Here is a 19,038-nt window from a genome sequence, read left to right as displayed (position 1 = left end):
TTCGTATTCTGAGTTTGAACATAGGCGTATGTTCGTATGTGGATTTGGAGGTTCCTAGAAGGTTTTGCCCCTATTTGTCGAAAGTTGGCAATTTAAAATATTGGAGAGTTGGTAGGTTTGACCAGGAGTTGACTTTGAAGTTATCGGGATTCGATTGGTTCGGGACTTTGGATAGGTTCTTTTAGTTGATTGGAACTTATGTGCAAATTTTGGTTGGAATCCAAAAGTATTTAGGCATGAATCAGACGTGTTTGGTGAAGTTGGTAAGTTTGGAAGTTAAGAGATAGATTTTGATTTTCGATTCTTGGTTTTGATGTTTGTTGTGGTGTTTTGAATATTTGGATAAGTTTGTATAAGTTATTAGGACTTGTTGGTATGGTTGGATGGGGGTTATAAGAGGCTCGGGTATGTTTCAGATTGATGCTAGACCATTTTGGTGATTATTGGCAGTTTTGGGGCTGGTGTATCGCACCTGTGGCCCTCTTTATGCAGGTGCGTGGTCGCTGAAGCGCACAATTGAGCACACCTATGAGAACAAGGATATGGGTAGTGATCTCACCTGTGTTGGTTTATACGAAGATGCGTGCCCGCTTATGTGAAGGATTTTCGCAGATGCGACTCTACTTTTGTGAAGGTACGTGCACCTGCGATTGTTGTCAGGTAGTGGGATTCTCACAGAAGCAAGCCTAAGATCGCAGGAGCAGTGTCATAGATGTGACATTTTTGGTCGCAGATGCAGTTTAGCTAGAAACATTATTATATTCGAGGGTTAGTTTATTTTTCACTATTTTGAGTTTTGAAGCTCGGCTATGGGCTGTTTTGGAGGAGATTTTTACTACTACTTTGAGGATAATTTATTTCTACTTGATTTTGATTATATATCTTATTTTCCCATGGATTATTGCACTTAGATAATGAAATTTGAAATAGAAGTTTTGGGATTATTGTCTACAATTTAAGGTGGTGTAAATTAGGGATTTCAGAGTCGATTTGGATTCAGTTTTTGAATCTATTTATATATTTGGATTCACAGGGTTATGAGTAGTCGGGATCTACTCTTTCACTTGGGTTTTGATCATGTGAGTTCGGATTGACTGGTATTTGATTAAAGATTGAATTTTTATTGTTTGAAATTAATTTCTATGGCTTTGTTTGACGTTATTGAGTTGTATTTGACTAGATTCGGGTTGTTTGGAGGTTGATTTGAGACAGAAAGCTATTTTGGAAGGTTGAAGACTACTAGGTGGATGTAAGTCTCTTGTCTATCCTTGTAAGAGGTAATTCTCCTCATTGGTGATCTATCTACTACTTGTTGCTCAATTTAGGAGTCGCATACATGCGAGGTGACGAGCATATATGCGTAGCGTTATTGTCATATCCAGTAAAGTCTTGTTTATGATTATACCTAGTTTGGACTATGTGAACTTATTATTTATGTTTTATTGATTTTGTCATGCTTAAAGTTATGACTTGTTGAAATTAGGCATAAACGATGATTTTACCATATTGAGTTTCTTTGTTAAGCCATAGCTATATACTTGTCTTAATGATTTGGTGGTTACATGGATTTATTTATTCATATTAAATGTTATGGAAAAACTGTTGAATATGAAATTTGTCTATTGAATTGCTGAGATTAATTGAATTACATGATTAGCCATATCCACCTTTTAGTTATATGGGCTTTTATTCGCATTGCTATTATTATGATCTAGTGCCTTTAATTATATTGCCTCATACATATATTTATGAGTTGGAAGAGTTGAATGTTGCGAAAAGATGAAAACTTTTGGCACCACATATATTATGCGCGAATATTAATTATTGATGATGTTGTATGGATCGGATTGCATGCCACAACAATAATATATGTGGATCGTGTTACATGGTGTAACAGAATTATTATAATTAGTGGATCGGGTTGCATGCTGTAATGGCGCTTGGATATGATATTGTCCCTCCGAAGTCAGGTGATTACCCATGTCACTTTAGGCCCTGTGAACGAGATACTCAAATTATGGTTGTGAATGATTTGAGATATCTGATATTGCATGCTATCTCTTGTTGGAAAAACATGTTTACATACAAGGTTTACTATTTTTCTACTAGTGAACTTGATTGATGATATCAGGCTTTATTCCACATGTTGTATATGCTTCATATGATTATCGAGTTGTTAATAAGTATCACTATTGACATGTCGCCACTAATTCTTCAAGACTAAACTTGATACTTATTGAGTACCATAGTTTTATATTCATACTATACTTTTACATATTTTGTGGAGGTTCCGAGGCTGGTTTTGATGGTAATCACCCAACAGAGTAGGAGTAGTTAGGAAACTTTTTGGTGAGCTGCTTACTTGATCTAATCCGCAGCACATGGAATCTCCCTTCCCTACTTTTTATATCTGTCTTTGTATTTTTATCATTTTCAGACAGACCTTGTATTCAGTTGATACTTTGTACTCTTATTAGATGCTTGTGACTAGTTGTAACACTCGGGTTTTTGGATAGTTTATGAGACAGTTGTGGTCATGTTAGACCCTATCTGAGATTCATGCATATTTAATAATTGAGTTATGACTTAAACTGTTGTGCTTTTTATATCATGAATTAGTTAATAGCTTAATAATTAAATTCTATTGATGTTGTCGAGTGTTGGCTTGCCTTAACAAGCGGGTTAGGTGTCATCACGGCTTTTTGTTGGATTTTGGGTTGTGACAGCCCAACTTGACTTTTTTAAATATTAAATAAAGAACCTTTTTATGCTAAGGCGGTTCCTTAAATTGTATTTGACTTGTTTGAACGTTATTTGACCAGATTCTAGTTGTTTGGAGGCTTGTGCTAAAGGTAAAACTGTTTTGGATTGTTGATTTGGTTCCGCAAAGAAGTAAATATCGTGGTTAATCTAAATTTGAGGGAATTAGGATGCGATTGGTCTATCTACTACATGTTCTATGTGTTGGCCAATGTATATGCAAGGTGACGAGTGTATATGCATCGTCATGGGTTAAAGCATGCGGGTAGAACTAGTTTATTTTATACCTTTACTTATTTCATGCCTTTGTTATTTACATACCTTTTCTTGTCCCATGTCTTTACTTGATACATGTTTTTACCTGCTACATGCCTTTACTTGCTACCTATCTTTATCGGTTATCTGCCTTTACTTACTACACACATTTGCTTGTTACCTGCCTTATTTGTCACATGTATTTACATGTTTCATGTTTTGTTCTTCTATGCTATATTGGATTGTGTGGTTATTTGATCGTTCGTGTGTTATTGATCTTGTTTGAGGCTTCCTCGAAATATATGTGTGAGACTAGCTTTTGAATATTGGATTGCCTGTTATTCCTTGTTAGTGTTCATCTTATCCTTAATGAATTAGGTTTATCTATTCTCCTCGATATTTTATTATGATTATTTCTATGTTTGGTTGTGTTGTTGGATGATTCTATATAAATTGATATGGTGGATCAGGTTGCCACCGCAACAATGTTATGATAAGGGTCGGGTTGCTCGCTGCAACAATAGTATGGCCATGGGATCGGGTTGAGGCTGCAACAGTATCTTTGTGTGTTGGATGGGGTTGTGCGCCACAACGTATGTGATATGAATCTTGGTGTTGTTTCTGATATAATTTTTCTTTGTAGGCTTTGGCTATGTTGATTAAGTGTATTATTTCTTCCTCGTTGATTTGAGCTGCTGAAAAGGATTTTAGTTGTGTTATTCAAGAAACGTGGTTATTACTTCTATTATTGGATCTTTTTACTATTTTCTGCCTTTTATTCTTGTTAGTATTACTATTATCTCTATTTGTTATTTCTACTGCTTATTAACTATACAGGTTTATATGGTAAGTATCTTTTTATAGCCTTGCCATTACCTCGACGAGGTTAGGCTCGATACTTGTTAAGTACATTGGATCGGTTGTACTCATATGATACTTCTGCACTTCTTGTGCAGATTCAAACATTGGTACTAACGGAGTTCCGAGAGGTGCTTAGTCGTTACTAGATGGACGGCTCGAGGTAGAGTTGTACACTCGTCCACAAGCGCTAGAGTATTGTTTCCATTTTCTCCATTACTATTTATTATGCAAGACAATATTGTATTCATTGCACACGTTGTATGTAGTATTCTTAGTAGCTCATGTACGATGTGACACCAAATCTTGGAAGGTTGATTAGTCGGTGTTTACTTTAGACTTGTTATATATTTCTAAGATTTTACTCTTATTCTATATTATTATGTTATTAACTGTTAGTCTCGTTTTCTTATTTATTGTTAAGTGTTGGCTTGCCTAACAAGTGTTAGGTGTCATTACGACCCTTTGGTTAGAATTTTGAGTCGTGATACCCATACATCCATCTCAACATCCTTATTTCATCTTTTGGATATATATATGTTAGGTAATCTTTTATTTAAGCCACAAACATTAGTAGAACTGACTAGTATGGAAAGAATATTAAATTATGTTTTTCAAAATATATTTTATTCATACTAGTCTGTTCTACTAATGTGTGTGTGTGTGTGTGTGTGTGTGTGTGTATATATATATATATATACTAGTATCTATGAACGTGCGTTGCACGTTAAAAATGACACGTAATGATTTAAATATTTATTTATATAAAAGAACAATAAAATTTAATTAATAAGAGAAATTTTATGTATAATAATACAACAATCATCTGAATGCCGAAAAATATTATTACATTAGCATAATACATGAATTTAAAATAGAAGGACATCATCAAAACTTACACAAATGATCAATTTTGTCATGTTAGTTAGATAATTATGTATTATAGTTTAAAAGTATTTAATGTGATGGTATCTTAACGAACACTTCTTTGTGGACAATATTTTTTTATGTATGTTTCCTCCTAATGCTTTGGTTGCTCTGCCTTAAACAGAACTCTTGTTGTCGATCTTGATATCCCTCTTGAAATTGCAACATATAGTTGTTCGTGCAAGAAAATAAATTGCGGTAAATATAGTCTAATATTTAGGATGTTTGTCCTTGTGCCCAAATCATCTTTTATTGGATGCTCTTATTCGTTTCCGACACAAAGCAAGAAGACACTGAATACTGGATCTGTTCTTACTTTATATTTCTTGTCAGTTGAATCTTTTTCATTTGAGGCCAGAAGTATAACTTTTGCAAGCTGCCTTTTACAGTCTCTGCTTTTGTCGATTTTGGAACTACTGGCAGTAGTTGACATAAATTACCTCCCAAACCATTATTCTTTCACCAAACGGTTCATTAATATCCAATATATCTCTAGAACTCCATTTGCCACTTAGCCATAAGCGCTTCATCCCATATTATCAATTTTTCATTCCTTATAAATTTAGTACCATTGCTCTGATTTGATATATTTGTGATGGTTATTTAAGTTGTTTGAAGAGGTATATCAAATCTAAAGTGAGTGGCCTTACAATAAAATCGTTGTTAGTACACCACTTGCTATTATTGCTAACAATGTCATGCCTCTTGATATGATATTTGCAAGTAATGCATGACATAGAAATATTATTTCAATTCTGCCGGATGCATCTACAAAGAATAATTCCGTTATAGCAGAGTCGACTCTTTATAATATAGTATTGAAAGCTTATTCTTGTTTAATATTTAGCTTTGATTGTACTTCCTCAGACACTTGTATAGCATTTTGATTCTTAATAATATATTAACCTTTTTACTTTGTGTTCTAACGCTCTTTTTATGGAATAAATTTATGTACCCTAAGATTTCTTTTTAACTTGAATAAGAATTTTATTCATGTGATGAATTTAAAAAAATAATTGAATTGGATTCTCTTACTAAATAATTAATTAAAAGATTTAATTTTTTAATTTTAACATAAAAAATAATTTATTCTATGTTAATTTAGATCTTAATATTAGTTCATCTCTTATTTTGAATATTTAGTCTTAATTATAATTTTATCTACCATAAATTTTATTTTCAAAGAGTAAAAGATTGATATGACATTTCACTTTTAGATCTTTATGTCGGTAGAATCATTAGTGATATTGAGTCTTACCAACTATTTTTTTTTCTCTTTCTCACACATTTATATTCTTAAATATTTTCTTAATTGTAGTTTAATAATTGGGTATTTTTAAATATTACACGAAAAATTAATAAAAAAATATTATTTGAGTAGGAAAATAGTTTAAATATAATATAAAAATATATTATCATGGGCGTATCTTTTTTTTTTCCTCAATGTCAACTCTTTATGCAGTCCATTTAATATTACTTTGTTTTGGTATTGGACATTATGGAGTGGTAACGTATTGCCAGTACGGAAGATTCTGATGAAATTGATTTTATTAAATCTTCCTACATATTTTTAATAAGAATTTAATAGATAAATTTTATTAATTTTAAAATATTAAATATTAAAAATTAGTATAGAAGATATTGTAGTCCAAAAAATAAGTTATTGCAGTTATGCCATTTCCCTATGAGTTCTCCCGTTTAATATTTGTGGGCTATTCTGGTATATTAATATTGTATTTATACTTTTATAATAATATAGGTTCTCCTTTTTCTAAATGGATTTGGACAATATAATACATTCTCAAATTAAATTAGTAATAGAACATTATAATACGTTTTCAAATTAAATTAGTAATATAAATTTTTAAGAAGTATATCCTAAAAGTAATAGGATTATATAACTAAATATATTTATTTGTTCAATTTTATATGAATTAGACAACCGAAAATTAATTATACTAATAAGATTTCCAAAGGTAATCATGTAGGATTCCTAACGTGTAGTATTATGTTTTAAAACTAATAGAATTATAAGTCTAATATCTAAAATTTTGGTTATGTCCTTTTATTATGCGTTATTATACTTAATATTATAAGATTATTTTTGTAAACCGACATTGTATTCATACTTTTATAATAATATATATATATATTTATATAGCTTGTATTAACGGATTTATTTTTGAAACTATAAATAAAGTTGTTGGATCATGCAATACCAAATTCCCAATTTAATACTAGCTTTAAAAAGTTTCTTTCTTTTTCTCTTCTTAGAAAGCTGCTCTTCAACACATCGGGGACTTCCCATATTCCTAAATCTGCCCCCTCTTCTTCCAAATCAGCTATTAGCGATTTTTCCCACGTAAGAACTCCTTCTCCAATTCTTTGAATTCGTTATACACATAAATTTCGACATAGTACAATTGATTTTACAAAAGTTATAATATTGTTCCTATATATTGTTGATTGAGATGTTATGTAATAGGGAATCTAAATTGATGATTAAATCTGTACAGTTAATTATTATTGATCTTGTTTGTATTCATGTATATAGTTTTTGCAGTTGCGTTGACTTGATCCGCCTTTACTTTTAGGGTTTCGAGCTAAATTGTGCGGATCGGGATTTGGTTATTTGTTTCATCGTCTAAGACTCCGATTTACGTGCTACAGACCTTGATTTCATTGACTCTTATTCTTTACCGCTTGATTTTGTGTGATTTTGGAAAGCTTTTTGTTGAATTTGTTTTTGGTAAAATTACGAATTTCTGGTGTTAGAGAACCGCCAAAATCCAGATTATTGAGTATTGTAATTAAACGGGCCCAAATGAAGCGAAGTGGATATTGAGATTCCTATACCCGAACCCCAATTAATTTGGGATTGAGGCGTAATTGTATCTAGTTTTTTTCTCCTTGTCCTACTGTATTTTCTAGATTGATGAAATAGACTGGAATTTCAGATGGGAAAGATATGCGGAAATTGTAATGTAGGAGTTTGGAAATTTTGAATGAAGTTTGGAAAAAGAATTTGAATTATTGCTTTGGATAAACAAACTGTATGGAAGAAGAGGTTTTAAAAATTATCAAGTCCCTTGCTATAATTGACTTGGCTGCTCAGCTTTTTGTTTCTCATCGTAAAGTGTCAACTGGTAGTACAACCTTTGCGCATGTGAAACCTATCTTTGCTTATTGGTATGAGGAATGAAGCTGTACAGCTGTCTGATTTTTGGTTTTGGTATAACAGGCAGTTTTAAAGATGGGGTTGTCTTTCACTAAGCTTTTCAGTCGGCTATTTGCCAAGAAGGAAATGCGAATTCTTATGGTAGGTCTTGATGCAGCTGGTAAGACAACCATATTGTACAAGCTCAAACTGGGAGAGATTGTTACCACTATTCCTACCATTGGTAAGTTCTGCTATTATATCGTGTATGCTGCACGTAACGTCTATTGCTCGTGGTACTGATCTTGTGCTGGGTACGTAACATAGTGCCACTTTCACTCTGCTTCCATTAATTAGACTTCGTAACTGACCAAGTGATTGACCTTTTCTTGGATTCTTCCTACTCTATGGATTTTGAAAAGTATTTCCTCTGTTAAAGTGTTAATGGTATTTGCATTTAACATATTAACCATAGCTGCCCTAATTCTATTTATCGAGTCCTTGGTATGTTCTGCACTAACGCTCGCTCTTGTCAGGATTTAACGTGGAGACTGTGGAGTACAAGAACATTAGCTTCACTGTCTGGGATGTTGGTGGTCAGGACAAGGTATTTGGTGCCATAAAATACCAAAGTCTGGTGATCTGTGACATTAGTTCTCTAAAAATGTGACATAACATAGGAAATCTCTTTAACTCATCAGGAAAAAAGCAACAAACATAGGAAAGTTCAATACCCCATTAATTTAGGATAACATCATAATGGCCATCCTTCAAGTGGCTGGATAAAGATGGAGCATGCTTTGGTTTCTGGAATTTTATTTTCTTTTTCCTGTTAGTGTTTCTTGTCTAATATGCTTGAGTAGAGATTAATGATGTTCCTTTTCTCTCTTGGTCTCTTTTTGGTTTGGTATAATGTCCATTTTTCTTTCACAATGTTTTTCTTTCTGAGAGATATCCACCAAGAACACCGTACTCTCAGAAAGACAGAAAGAACTGAACGGTAACTTCTCTTCCAACTCCAGCCATCATCTATATGCATGGTTTATCTTGCAAATTCATTTCTGCCATGGCTTTGCCTAGTTGAGTGGCTAATGCCTATCTAGCTTTATCATCTAGTGTTTGTTATCGACAAATAAAAAGGTTCATCTAGATCTAGTCTTTCTATAGGTATTCTGGACTTATGAGTTTTTGATACCAGGAAATGACTTATTGGCTGAAATTGTTAATGGTGTTACCTGATATGCTCAGTCATTATTTATTGATATTTCCAGATTCGACCACTGTGGAGACATTACTTCCAAAACACACAAGGGCTCATCTTTGTTGTTGACAGTAATGATCGGGACCGTGTTGTTGAGGCTAGAGACGAGTTGCACAGGATGTTGAATGAGGTAATGCAATCATCTCTCTCTCTCTCTCTCTCTATCTCTATCTCTCTCTCTCTCTCTCTCTCTCTCTCTCTCTCTTTGTGCGCGCGCGTGCGTGCCCGTTTATAATGAACCTTGGGCGGGAGTTTGGAGGTAAAAGAGTATAATTCAAGAATGATGCCAAGAGATATTACCAACTCTATGGGTTATAAAGATATATGGTATTAGTTTCTTATTGCTCATTATCTCTCATTCTCAAAACTTTTGCTAATGTACTTATAGGATGAACTGAGGGATGCGGTGCTGCTTGTGTTTGCCAACAAGCAAGATCTTCCAAATGCTATGAACGCTGCTGAGATTACTGATAAGCTTGGTCTTCACTCCCTCCGTCAACGTCACTGGTATATATTGTGGCCAAGTTTGATACACTTTGCTAGTATCCTTGAGTTGCATGCATGGTGTTGCAGATAAGAATGAATTGTGTTCTACCATTACTGAACCTCTTACTTTGCCTCACAGGTACATTCAGAGTACATGTGCCGCCTCTGGGGAAGGACTTTACGAGGGACTTGACTGGCTCTCCAACAACATTGCGAGCAAGGTACGTGAGATTATCACACAGGAATTCATTGATCATTTCGAGGCTGTAATTTCTAACAATCTTTCTTTCTTATGACAGGCTTAGGAGGCATGATCAATGATTTTTGCAGTTATGTTTTTATTTTATGTACCTTACGAGATCCTTCTTTTGCAAGGAGAATTGGCTTATTGCAAAACTATTGTTTTGTTATACTTCTTTTCCCTTTTTGTAAAAGGATGATGGTACCTTGAAGTAGCTTTAGGTTAATGTTCATGTAATATTTTGCACTCTGACTCGCATGATGGCAGCCACTTGTCTTTCCATATATTATTTTATTCAGGGGTAGGGTTCTTCCCTGGCATTTTTTAGATAAAGGTAGTATTTGTGGTCTTCTGTGCTATTTATGTGTTTTTACTGTTCTAAATTGACATCGTCTCCTAAACAAAATTTATTCGGAACTTTGTTGTACTGTGTTGGCCTGAGACTCATAGCCTAATTAGGTTTTATTATGCTTTAAACTTGTCTAGACTTTTTATGTAAACTGAAATCTTCAGAAGTTGGTATTCGGCGAGCTACTGTGTCGATGGTGGACTGGTATTTTATGAGTGTAAGTAAAATGGTCGAAGAAGGGTAAGGACGTACCAAGTACACATAAAACTAGATGACCAGACTTAAACCAAAATCATAAAACAACGATTTTCAATTCTTCTCTTCAAGGAGTAGAATCTCTGCCTAACCCTACCATTTACAAAAAGATGAAAATTACAGACTTGAGGTGAGAAAAGCAACTAATGAAAATGTGTTGCGCGCGTAGCAACGAGAAAGAAAAGCCAAGTTATCACAAAACATAAAATAGATGTTTGGCGTTTGAACATTTTTCTTTATAGCAAATTTGAAGGAGTAGCCTATCCTCAGTCCTAACTCCTAATCTACTTAGGGATGGGCTAGACCGGCCGCATTTTGAAGACTCTTTCAAATTAAGGGCCAACTTGTCTAATCCAATTGAATTCTATAGACCCCAACAGCTTGGCTGGCCAACCCATTTTGACAACTCTATTCTCGAAAAAGTGAGAAGTATTTCACATGCCTTAACCACATAATTTACGAGTTGTCATTCATTTTCATTGAGCTTTGACCATATCTAGTCAATATGATGGGCTTTTACCAGTCTGTGCAACCATGATTCTAAAAGTCGATTACAAGTGAATCGAATTATATTGAATGTTAAACAAGATTCAAAGCCAACTCCTATAACTAGGGTGTACATAGCTCGGGTTGGTTCGGATTTTTCCATTATCAAACCAAACCAATGGTGTTGGGTTTTTAAATCTATAAACCAAACCAAACCAACAAAGTCGAATTTTTCAATCTCGTTTTTTCTCGGGTTTTTCGGTTTTTTTCGGGTTTTTTCCTGGTAACGTCTTTATAGCACAAAATATGTAACTTGTGCTCCAAATATTTCTTTAGTCCTATTAAGATACAACTATATATTGTATTTTCCAAAAAACATAACACAATAATATGAGATAAGTCATAGCATTATACTAAAATATTCAATAACAAAGATAATAAATTGCGTAAAGCAAATATTGTTAATTAATAAGCCATAATAAAAATTAACATAATCTAAATATACTATATATGTCATGCTAAAACAAGTATAGATAATAAGTACTATTAATTACATAACTAAGCACTACAAAAAAAATAAACTAAGTTATGCATTTTCATTATAAACCAATGTAAAACTAAAAAATAATATCCAACACTATCATCATTCCTAGTGTTGAATGGAGTTTCTTTTGAAAGCATTAGTATTGATTTGAACTTTGTTTGAGTTACTACATTTATGTGCTATAAAATTTATTTATCATTCAAGAATGTTAAGTCCAAACTTGAAATAATACGTTAAAAGATAAAATTGTGAAAAAGTTTAAGAAATATTTATAAAATACATTACAATAAATATTTATATGTATAAAATATTTTTAAAAATTGTATAAATGTACTATCGGGTTGGTTTGGTTTCGGTTTGATTTTTTTTAGTTAAAACCAAACCAAACCAATTATGGTCGGGTTTTCTTTTCCAATACCAAACCAAGTCAAACCAAACCATAATCGGGGAATTTTTTCGATTTGACTCGGATTATCGGTTTGGTGCGGTTTATCGATTTCTTTGTACACCTCTACTTATAACTAATCCATGTACCGATTTTATGTCTCTGAATAACTTAACTAACAACGGTGCACATGCTGAGAGCACATTTATCACAACAACCTCGTCTCGGAAAATGGCATTAACAAACATTTCCATAAACAAATCTATAGTTTCTTTTGGTATCATTGTGAAATATTAAAAACCAAAAATAATAATACACCTAAAAATCACCTAGACATATCCACCTTCTAGGAAGGGTAATACGAACAACTAGGCCTCCAACAAAAATAACTAATTACGGAGCTGTTGAATGAAGAAACTACACCTATGAGCTTTCTTTGAGCCTTTCACGAAATCTATCCTCTCTTTAACTTCTTTTTGTATCTGTACCACTACAAATTTGGTATTCACATTATTTCCTTTAAATAACTTTCTGTAAAGGACCTGGTTCTCCTAGTTGATTCTGTTAGAGCACTGGTACTTAATTCTAGTGGAAATAGGATTCACTTTTATTACACAAAAAATATTTAAAATTTATCCAGATTTTCCACCAATCATGTGGCATTATTGAAGTGATTAAGGGTCTCCATCTACTCGTCTACCCCTAGAAAAAAGATACATTTGATTTATCCAGAGTTGCCATCAATCTTGCATCTATAAAAATAAGATTTGTGAGTACATATCGGATGGAACTTGAAGTCTGGCAGCTCACTCATTCTCTTAAGTGTCTGAGATAGATATTCTGACAAAAGAGGTGATATTGATTCCATCCTCTCTTGCCTTCAAAGTAACCATGCCCTGCTCCATTAACTTGATAGAGATGCATGTCATCGCCAATTGGATAAACTTAGCAGGAAAATCAAAACACGCTATTGCCTTCTCAATAAATGCCTAGCTTATCATATCATATGCCTTTATTAGATTAATTTTTGTCAAACATCTTGGTGATATCTTCCTGTTATATTGTCTTAGGAGGTCATGACAAGTAAACACATTATAGACTAAAGACTTTCCCCCAACAAACGCTGCCTGATTGTCAGCCACTGTATGGTAAATGTCCTTGTTCAATCTACTATTATAAAGCATCTTAGATATGTACTTATACAATACATTGCAACAAGAAATTACCAGCATAAGCTAGGACAATAACTTTAGGAATTAATGATATTATCGTGGAGTTAAGTATTTTTGGTAACTTCCCATTGTTGAAGAACTCCAAGATGGCTGCTGTTATATACATTCCTATTACACTCCATGTTGCTTTGAAGAATCCACTGCCACACTCATCTGGACCTGGACTCTTATTATTATCTATATCAAACATTGTTGTTTTGCTTATCAACACTTCTTCATAGTAATGCACAAAAATATTTGTTATTTCTGCAGGATATGTGTGAAATACATTGTGATTGTCATGCATATGTGTTATTGCCAAGTGCAACATCCCATGCTTAGCAAAAGACAAAAAGGTTCTAGTCTTATGATCACCAAGTTAAAATCCATATTTAAAATATGTGTTTTCACATTAAATAGTTCCATTTTGTGCATCTTTCTTCGCTTTGAAAAGTCACAAAATATCCTTATCTTAAAACTTAGTTCTACTCCATTTATACGATTGATATTTCACTAGATAGGAAAGTTTTAGATATAAATTTAGACTTATAACTTTATTGATTTTGCAAAAAAAATATTATAGCAATCGTTGAAAAGTTGGTTTGACATGCAAATTATCTAAGTTTATCATCACATAGGATGTGGTGGGATGGACAAAATCTATTGTAACGATCCGACCGATCATTTTGAGTCCTAGAGATATGGAGGTTTCGGGTAGTACAAGTCATAAGCTCTACTGAGTTATTAGAAAGCCTATAAATACAACTGTTTTGAAATAGAGGTAAAACAGTGCAAGTACAATATCAGAAGGTGACTCTAAAGCCTGCGAATGTAGCAACAAGTTTACCTTGAGTCTCCACAGCAAGATCTGTACTGCTAGCGATCGATCAACTGACTCCACATTTACCTGGCTATGCACAAAAATATGCAGAAGTGTAGTATGAGTACACCACAGTCGGTACCCAGTAAGTATCAAGACTAACCTCAGTGGAGTAGTGACGAGGTACAGTCAAGACACTCACTAGTCAAATAACTTGTGCCATACTAAAATAATCAAAAACAAATAGCAGTGATAGCAACAATAATCCACTAGTGCTATAAACAGTAAGATAGCAAGAACACTATAATTATTACTCAGACGAATAAGAAACATAAGAACAACCAATTAAACAAGTCTTTCACATATAATCTCTTCAAATAAATACCTTCCAAATATATTTTTTCAAATAAATATCCTTCGAATATAAAACTCTTCCAAATAAATATCTCATATCATAATCATAAAATACGGTTCTCGACCCCCTTTCATATTCTCACGGCACCTCATGCCCATATCTCTAATCACAACCGCACGAACAACTCTCATGCCAAATATTTCAATATATAAGATCCGTACGATTAATTTATTTTCAATAAAGTAAGATTACAATTGTTTATAAACCAAGTAAGAATTCAACAAAGAAATGAGCTTATTTTAGAAATAGTTTGAGTAAAGAAAAATGATATTTCAATTTAAATAAAATATCAGATAATCTATTGCTTCAGATGTAAAACTTATTAGTTTAAAACATAATAGTAACTTCTTTTATTTAAAACAACTCAGTCATCAAAAATCGGTAAAAATTAGGAATATAAATCTTCAAAGTCTCGTACTAAAAATCCCAAGCCAATACAATACAACAAAGAATATAAACACATAGTAAAATCAAATAATACATCACGGCAGATCACAAGGATTGACCTATCACGAAAATACAAAATAACCAAAGACAAGTGCAACCATAGCGAGATGTCAACAAAAGGGCACTCCCGAGATACTGTCTCGTAGTCCCAAAAGTAAATGCTCAACAAGGGATCTCCCGAAGTACCGTCTCGTAGTCCCAAAAGTAAATATGCAAGACAGGTGGATCTCCCGAGGTACCGCCTCGTAATCCCAAAGTAAATATGCAACAACAACAATACCCCCAGGCTATTACAAGTCATCACAATTCAATTCCCGACATGACCCACCTTGTCTCGCCACGTGTGCAATAATAAAGTAAATGTCCGCCTTGTCTCTCCACAGGCGCATAATAATATTCCCACCTTATCTCGCCACATGCGCAAAAAAATGGGGACCCCCTCCCCCCATATATATATATATATATATATATATATATATATATATATATATATATATATATATATATATATATATATATATAGTCCACCTTGTCACGCCGCATGTACATAAATCAATAGTAATAATAGCACGGCAGAAACCTTGTGCAAACACCTCAACAAAACTTCCCAACAATATAATGTGCCAATATCACATCTCGTAAATTGCACCTCAAGTGCTCAAATATTACAACATATCACAGATTTGCACATCAAGTGCTCAAATATTATAATTTATCACAGATTGCACATCAAGTGCTCAAATATTATATTTTTTCACAGATTGCACATCAAGTGCTCAAATATTACAACTCGCCACCAAATTCAACAATACATTATTTTCCACAATAAGGAGCCCATGGATCGACCATAATGTGCACAAAGTCTTAACAAATATATCCGGGAGTGAACAACTCAACAAAATAATATTTCACATAAAAATCAAGGTGGCAATCACAACAAATCATCATATAAAAACAAATCCAACAAAACAAGGATTTAGGCAAGACAATTAAAGGATTTAATAAGTGCCAATAATTTTTAATTTAATACATAAGGGCGTCTAAGGATCTTAACCAATGTAATTTGCACATATAAACCAAGTACGTACTCATCACCTCGCGTACATGGTTTTCAATTACACAAATTACACATAAGACTCAATGCCTAAGGGGAATTTCCCCCACTCAAGGTTAGGCAAGATACTTACCTTTTTTAAATTATGTCGATATTCCAAAATCGTCTTCTTGCTTGAATTGACCTCCGGACAGTTCAAATCTATCCAAATTAATTGTATAACTTCACTAAAATTCATCGGAAATAATTCCGGATAATAAAATGCAAACTTAAAAATTTATTCTAAAAGGTCAATAAAAGTCAACGCGGGGCCCGCCTTTCAGAATCCGACATAATTTTTACGAAATCCGAATACCCATTCCGATTCGAGTTCAACAATACCAATTTTATCAAATTCCAACAACAAATCATCCTCCAAATCTTGAATTTCCGTTTTTGGAAGATTTTTGAATTCTTCCATTTAAATATGAACTAAACGATGAATATAACCATAGATTCATGAAATATAATCACTTTAGGATATAGAACACTTACTCCAGTCGAAGTCGTGAAGAAATCCTCAAAATCGCCTAAAAACCGAGCTCCACAAATCCCAATCGAAAATGAAGAAATAACAGATTTTCGATCCTTAAGTTTCTGCCCAGGTTTGCATTTGCGGACAAAAACTTCGCATTTGCGAATGAACAGTACCTCCCATGAACAGTGTTCGTAATTGCGATAAATTGTTCGCAATTGCAAGTGAACAATGTTTTCATTGCGATAAATAGTTCGCAATTGTGAATGAACAGTATTTTCGCAATTACGATAAATGGTTCGCAATTGTGAATGAACAGTACCTCACCAGAAACCAGCAAACTCAAACTTCTCCGAAAATGATCTGAAACCACCCTGAAACTCATCCGGAACCTCACGGACTCAAACCATATATGAATTTCAATCATAAAACATGCTACGGACCTGCTCGCGCACTCAAAATACTGAAAAGAGGTCGTCTTGACCCGATATTGACCATAGTCATACTCCCAAATTTCTTAACTTTACTAGCCTCTCAACCAATGATCCAAAAATATACCCAAACCCCTCAGGACCCGTCAAGTCATACCAACAAGTCCTAAAATATCATACGAACTTAGTCGAAACTTCAAATTACATCGAACAATGCTAGAACCACGAATCATACCCTAATTCAAGGTTAATGAAATTAAGAAATTTCAACTTCTACATTCAATGCCGAAACCTATCAAATCACGTCCGATTGACCTCAAATTTTGCACACAAGTCATAAATGACATAATGGACCTATACAAATTTTCAGAACTGGATTCCGACTCCGATATCAAAAATTCAACTCCCCATTCAAACTTTCCAAAAATTTCATTTTCGCCATTTCAAGCCAAATTCCACTACAGAATTCCAAATAATTTTTCGGACATGCTCCTATGTCCAAAATCACTATACGGAGCTATTGGAATCATCAGAATTCGAATCCGAGGTCGTTTACACATAAGTCAAATCTCGGATCAACTCTTTTCATTTAAGCTTCAAAAATGAGAATTGTTCTTTTAATTAAATTTCGAATCTTCCGAAAATCAAACTCGACCACCCCCACGGGTCATAATACATATTACGAAGCTGCTCGAGACATTAAGTCATTGAACGGGGCGTTAATTCTTAAAACGAAGTCGGGTTGTTACATTCTCCCCTTATTAAACATACGTTCGTCCTCGAACGTGCCAAGAATTATTCCGATGACATTAGACTACTAAGTGCATTATTTCACACATACTCACGGGTGATTCTACGTCACCGTAAATTTAACAAGGGTCCGACAACATCATCTCAGTGGAGATTATTTCTTTTATTCACACTTATAAGCTTTAAAGTCAATTCCTTACGCTCCAATCAAATTTCAAATTCCTCACATCAACACATGGTATTAGTTTCAACCGGCTGTAGTAAATCGTGCCTACGCACACATCATAGGTATGTACATAGTCATATCTCTGGTCATAATAGTTGTTTATAATTAATTTCAGCATCCTCAATTAATCTCATCTTAAACAAAATCTGATGTCTAATTTTTCACAACACTGACGGCAACACGCGAGGCATGACGACCTCATAATTACTTACTCGGATTAACGAGTCATATTTAACGCCACCTTGGCACTCACCTCGTAGGCTAAATATGCACAGAAAAATATATAAAAATTATCAAATAAGCCTAACAGGCATGACTCCCTATTAATACTATAGTGCAAATTAAATTTCACAAAGGGAGAATTTAAACTCATAAAATTTTTACCACAAGGACCTCGTCCTTACATAACTTCCACTTCGGCTCGTAACCCAGTTTAAATATTTCACCTCATATAAAAATGTGAGGATCTCGTCCTCAACTTCGAATCACAAGTATTTTGCACATTGTGCCAACTGAATTTTTTTTTTCAATTTCCTTTCTTTCTTCTTTTCAATAAATTCTGTAAACAATTTTTATAACACATAATGAACCCCAATACCAATAGGGCATAAAATTCATAAAATTAAGACTAATTATTCCAAAATTACATTAAAACCCACAATAGTGAGTAATAGAAAGTCACTTTTGGACTTATAGCCCTCGATGGTGTACAAAAATAAAAATGGTAGACACGGGTTAACATCTTCAAATCTCTCAACAGAGATAAATATATAAGTGGGTCACAAAATTACGAAGCTCACTCATAAGTGGAGCATAATAGGAGGACTCGCCTCGATATCCAGAACCGAATCGAATTAAGGAGAATTATCCTTTTATAACAAATCGGGATATACCTGTAATGACAGCATTTGGTATAGCGACCTCAACCAATTCGTAGCAATTATATCAACGGGCCGGGTCTCCCCCTCTTGGGCGCCCTCTACTCATCCGAATGCCTCGCTATGATTCATTTGTCAGGAGTCTGGGACAATCTCTCACCCTGTGGCTGGTATCTCCACGCTCGAAGCAACCTCTCTGCTGACGTGGTTGTAGAAACTGTGCGGTATGTGTACTCTGAGACCCATGAGCACCTGGGACACCGTGCGAAGCCTAGAGTGCAAATTGAACTAGCTGAACCACAAAACCTCTACCATGTCGTACCCTGCC

At 34.0% G+C, this 19,038-nt stretch overlaps 1 protein-coding gene across 1 annotated transcript; it reads left to right on the top strand.

Annotated features, from left to right (window-relative positions):
* Positions 1-6,996: 6,996 nt before the first annotated feature.
* Positions 6,997-10,278, top strand: LOC104105761 (ADP-ribosylation factor). The gene is made up of 7 exons (XM_009614148.3): positions 6,997-7,162; positions 8,042-8,201; positions 8,494-8,564; positions 9,229-9,348; positions 9,607-9,725; positions 9,844-9,925; positions 10,004-10,278. Exons 2-7 carry the CDS (start codon positions 8,054-8,056, stop codon positions 10,007-10,009), a joined length of 546 nt encoding a protein of 181 aa, XP_009612443.1. The 5' UTR covers positions 6,997-7,162; positions 8,042-8,053; the 3' UTR covers positions 10,010-10,278.
* Positions 10,279-19,038: the final 8,760 nt, after the last annotated feature.

The sequence above is a fragment of the Nicotiana tomentosiformis genome, chromosome 12 (genome assembly GCF_000390325.3).
Source record: "Nicotiana tomentosiformis chromosome 12, ASM39032v3, whole genome shotgun sequence".
NCBI lineage: Eukaryota > Viridiplantae > Streptophyta > Magnoliopsida > Solanales > Solanaceae > Nicotiana > Nicotiana tomentosiformis.
The sequence above is the reverse complement of the archived record's forward strand: the minus strand, read 5'-3'. Positions and strand labels throughout refer to the sequence as shown.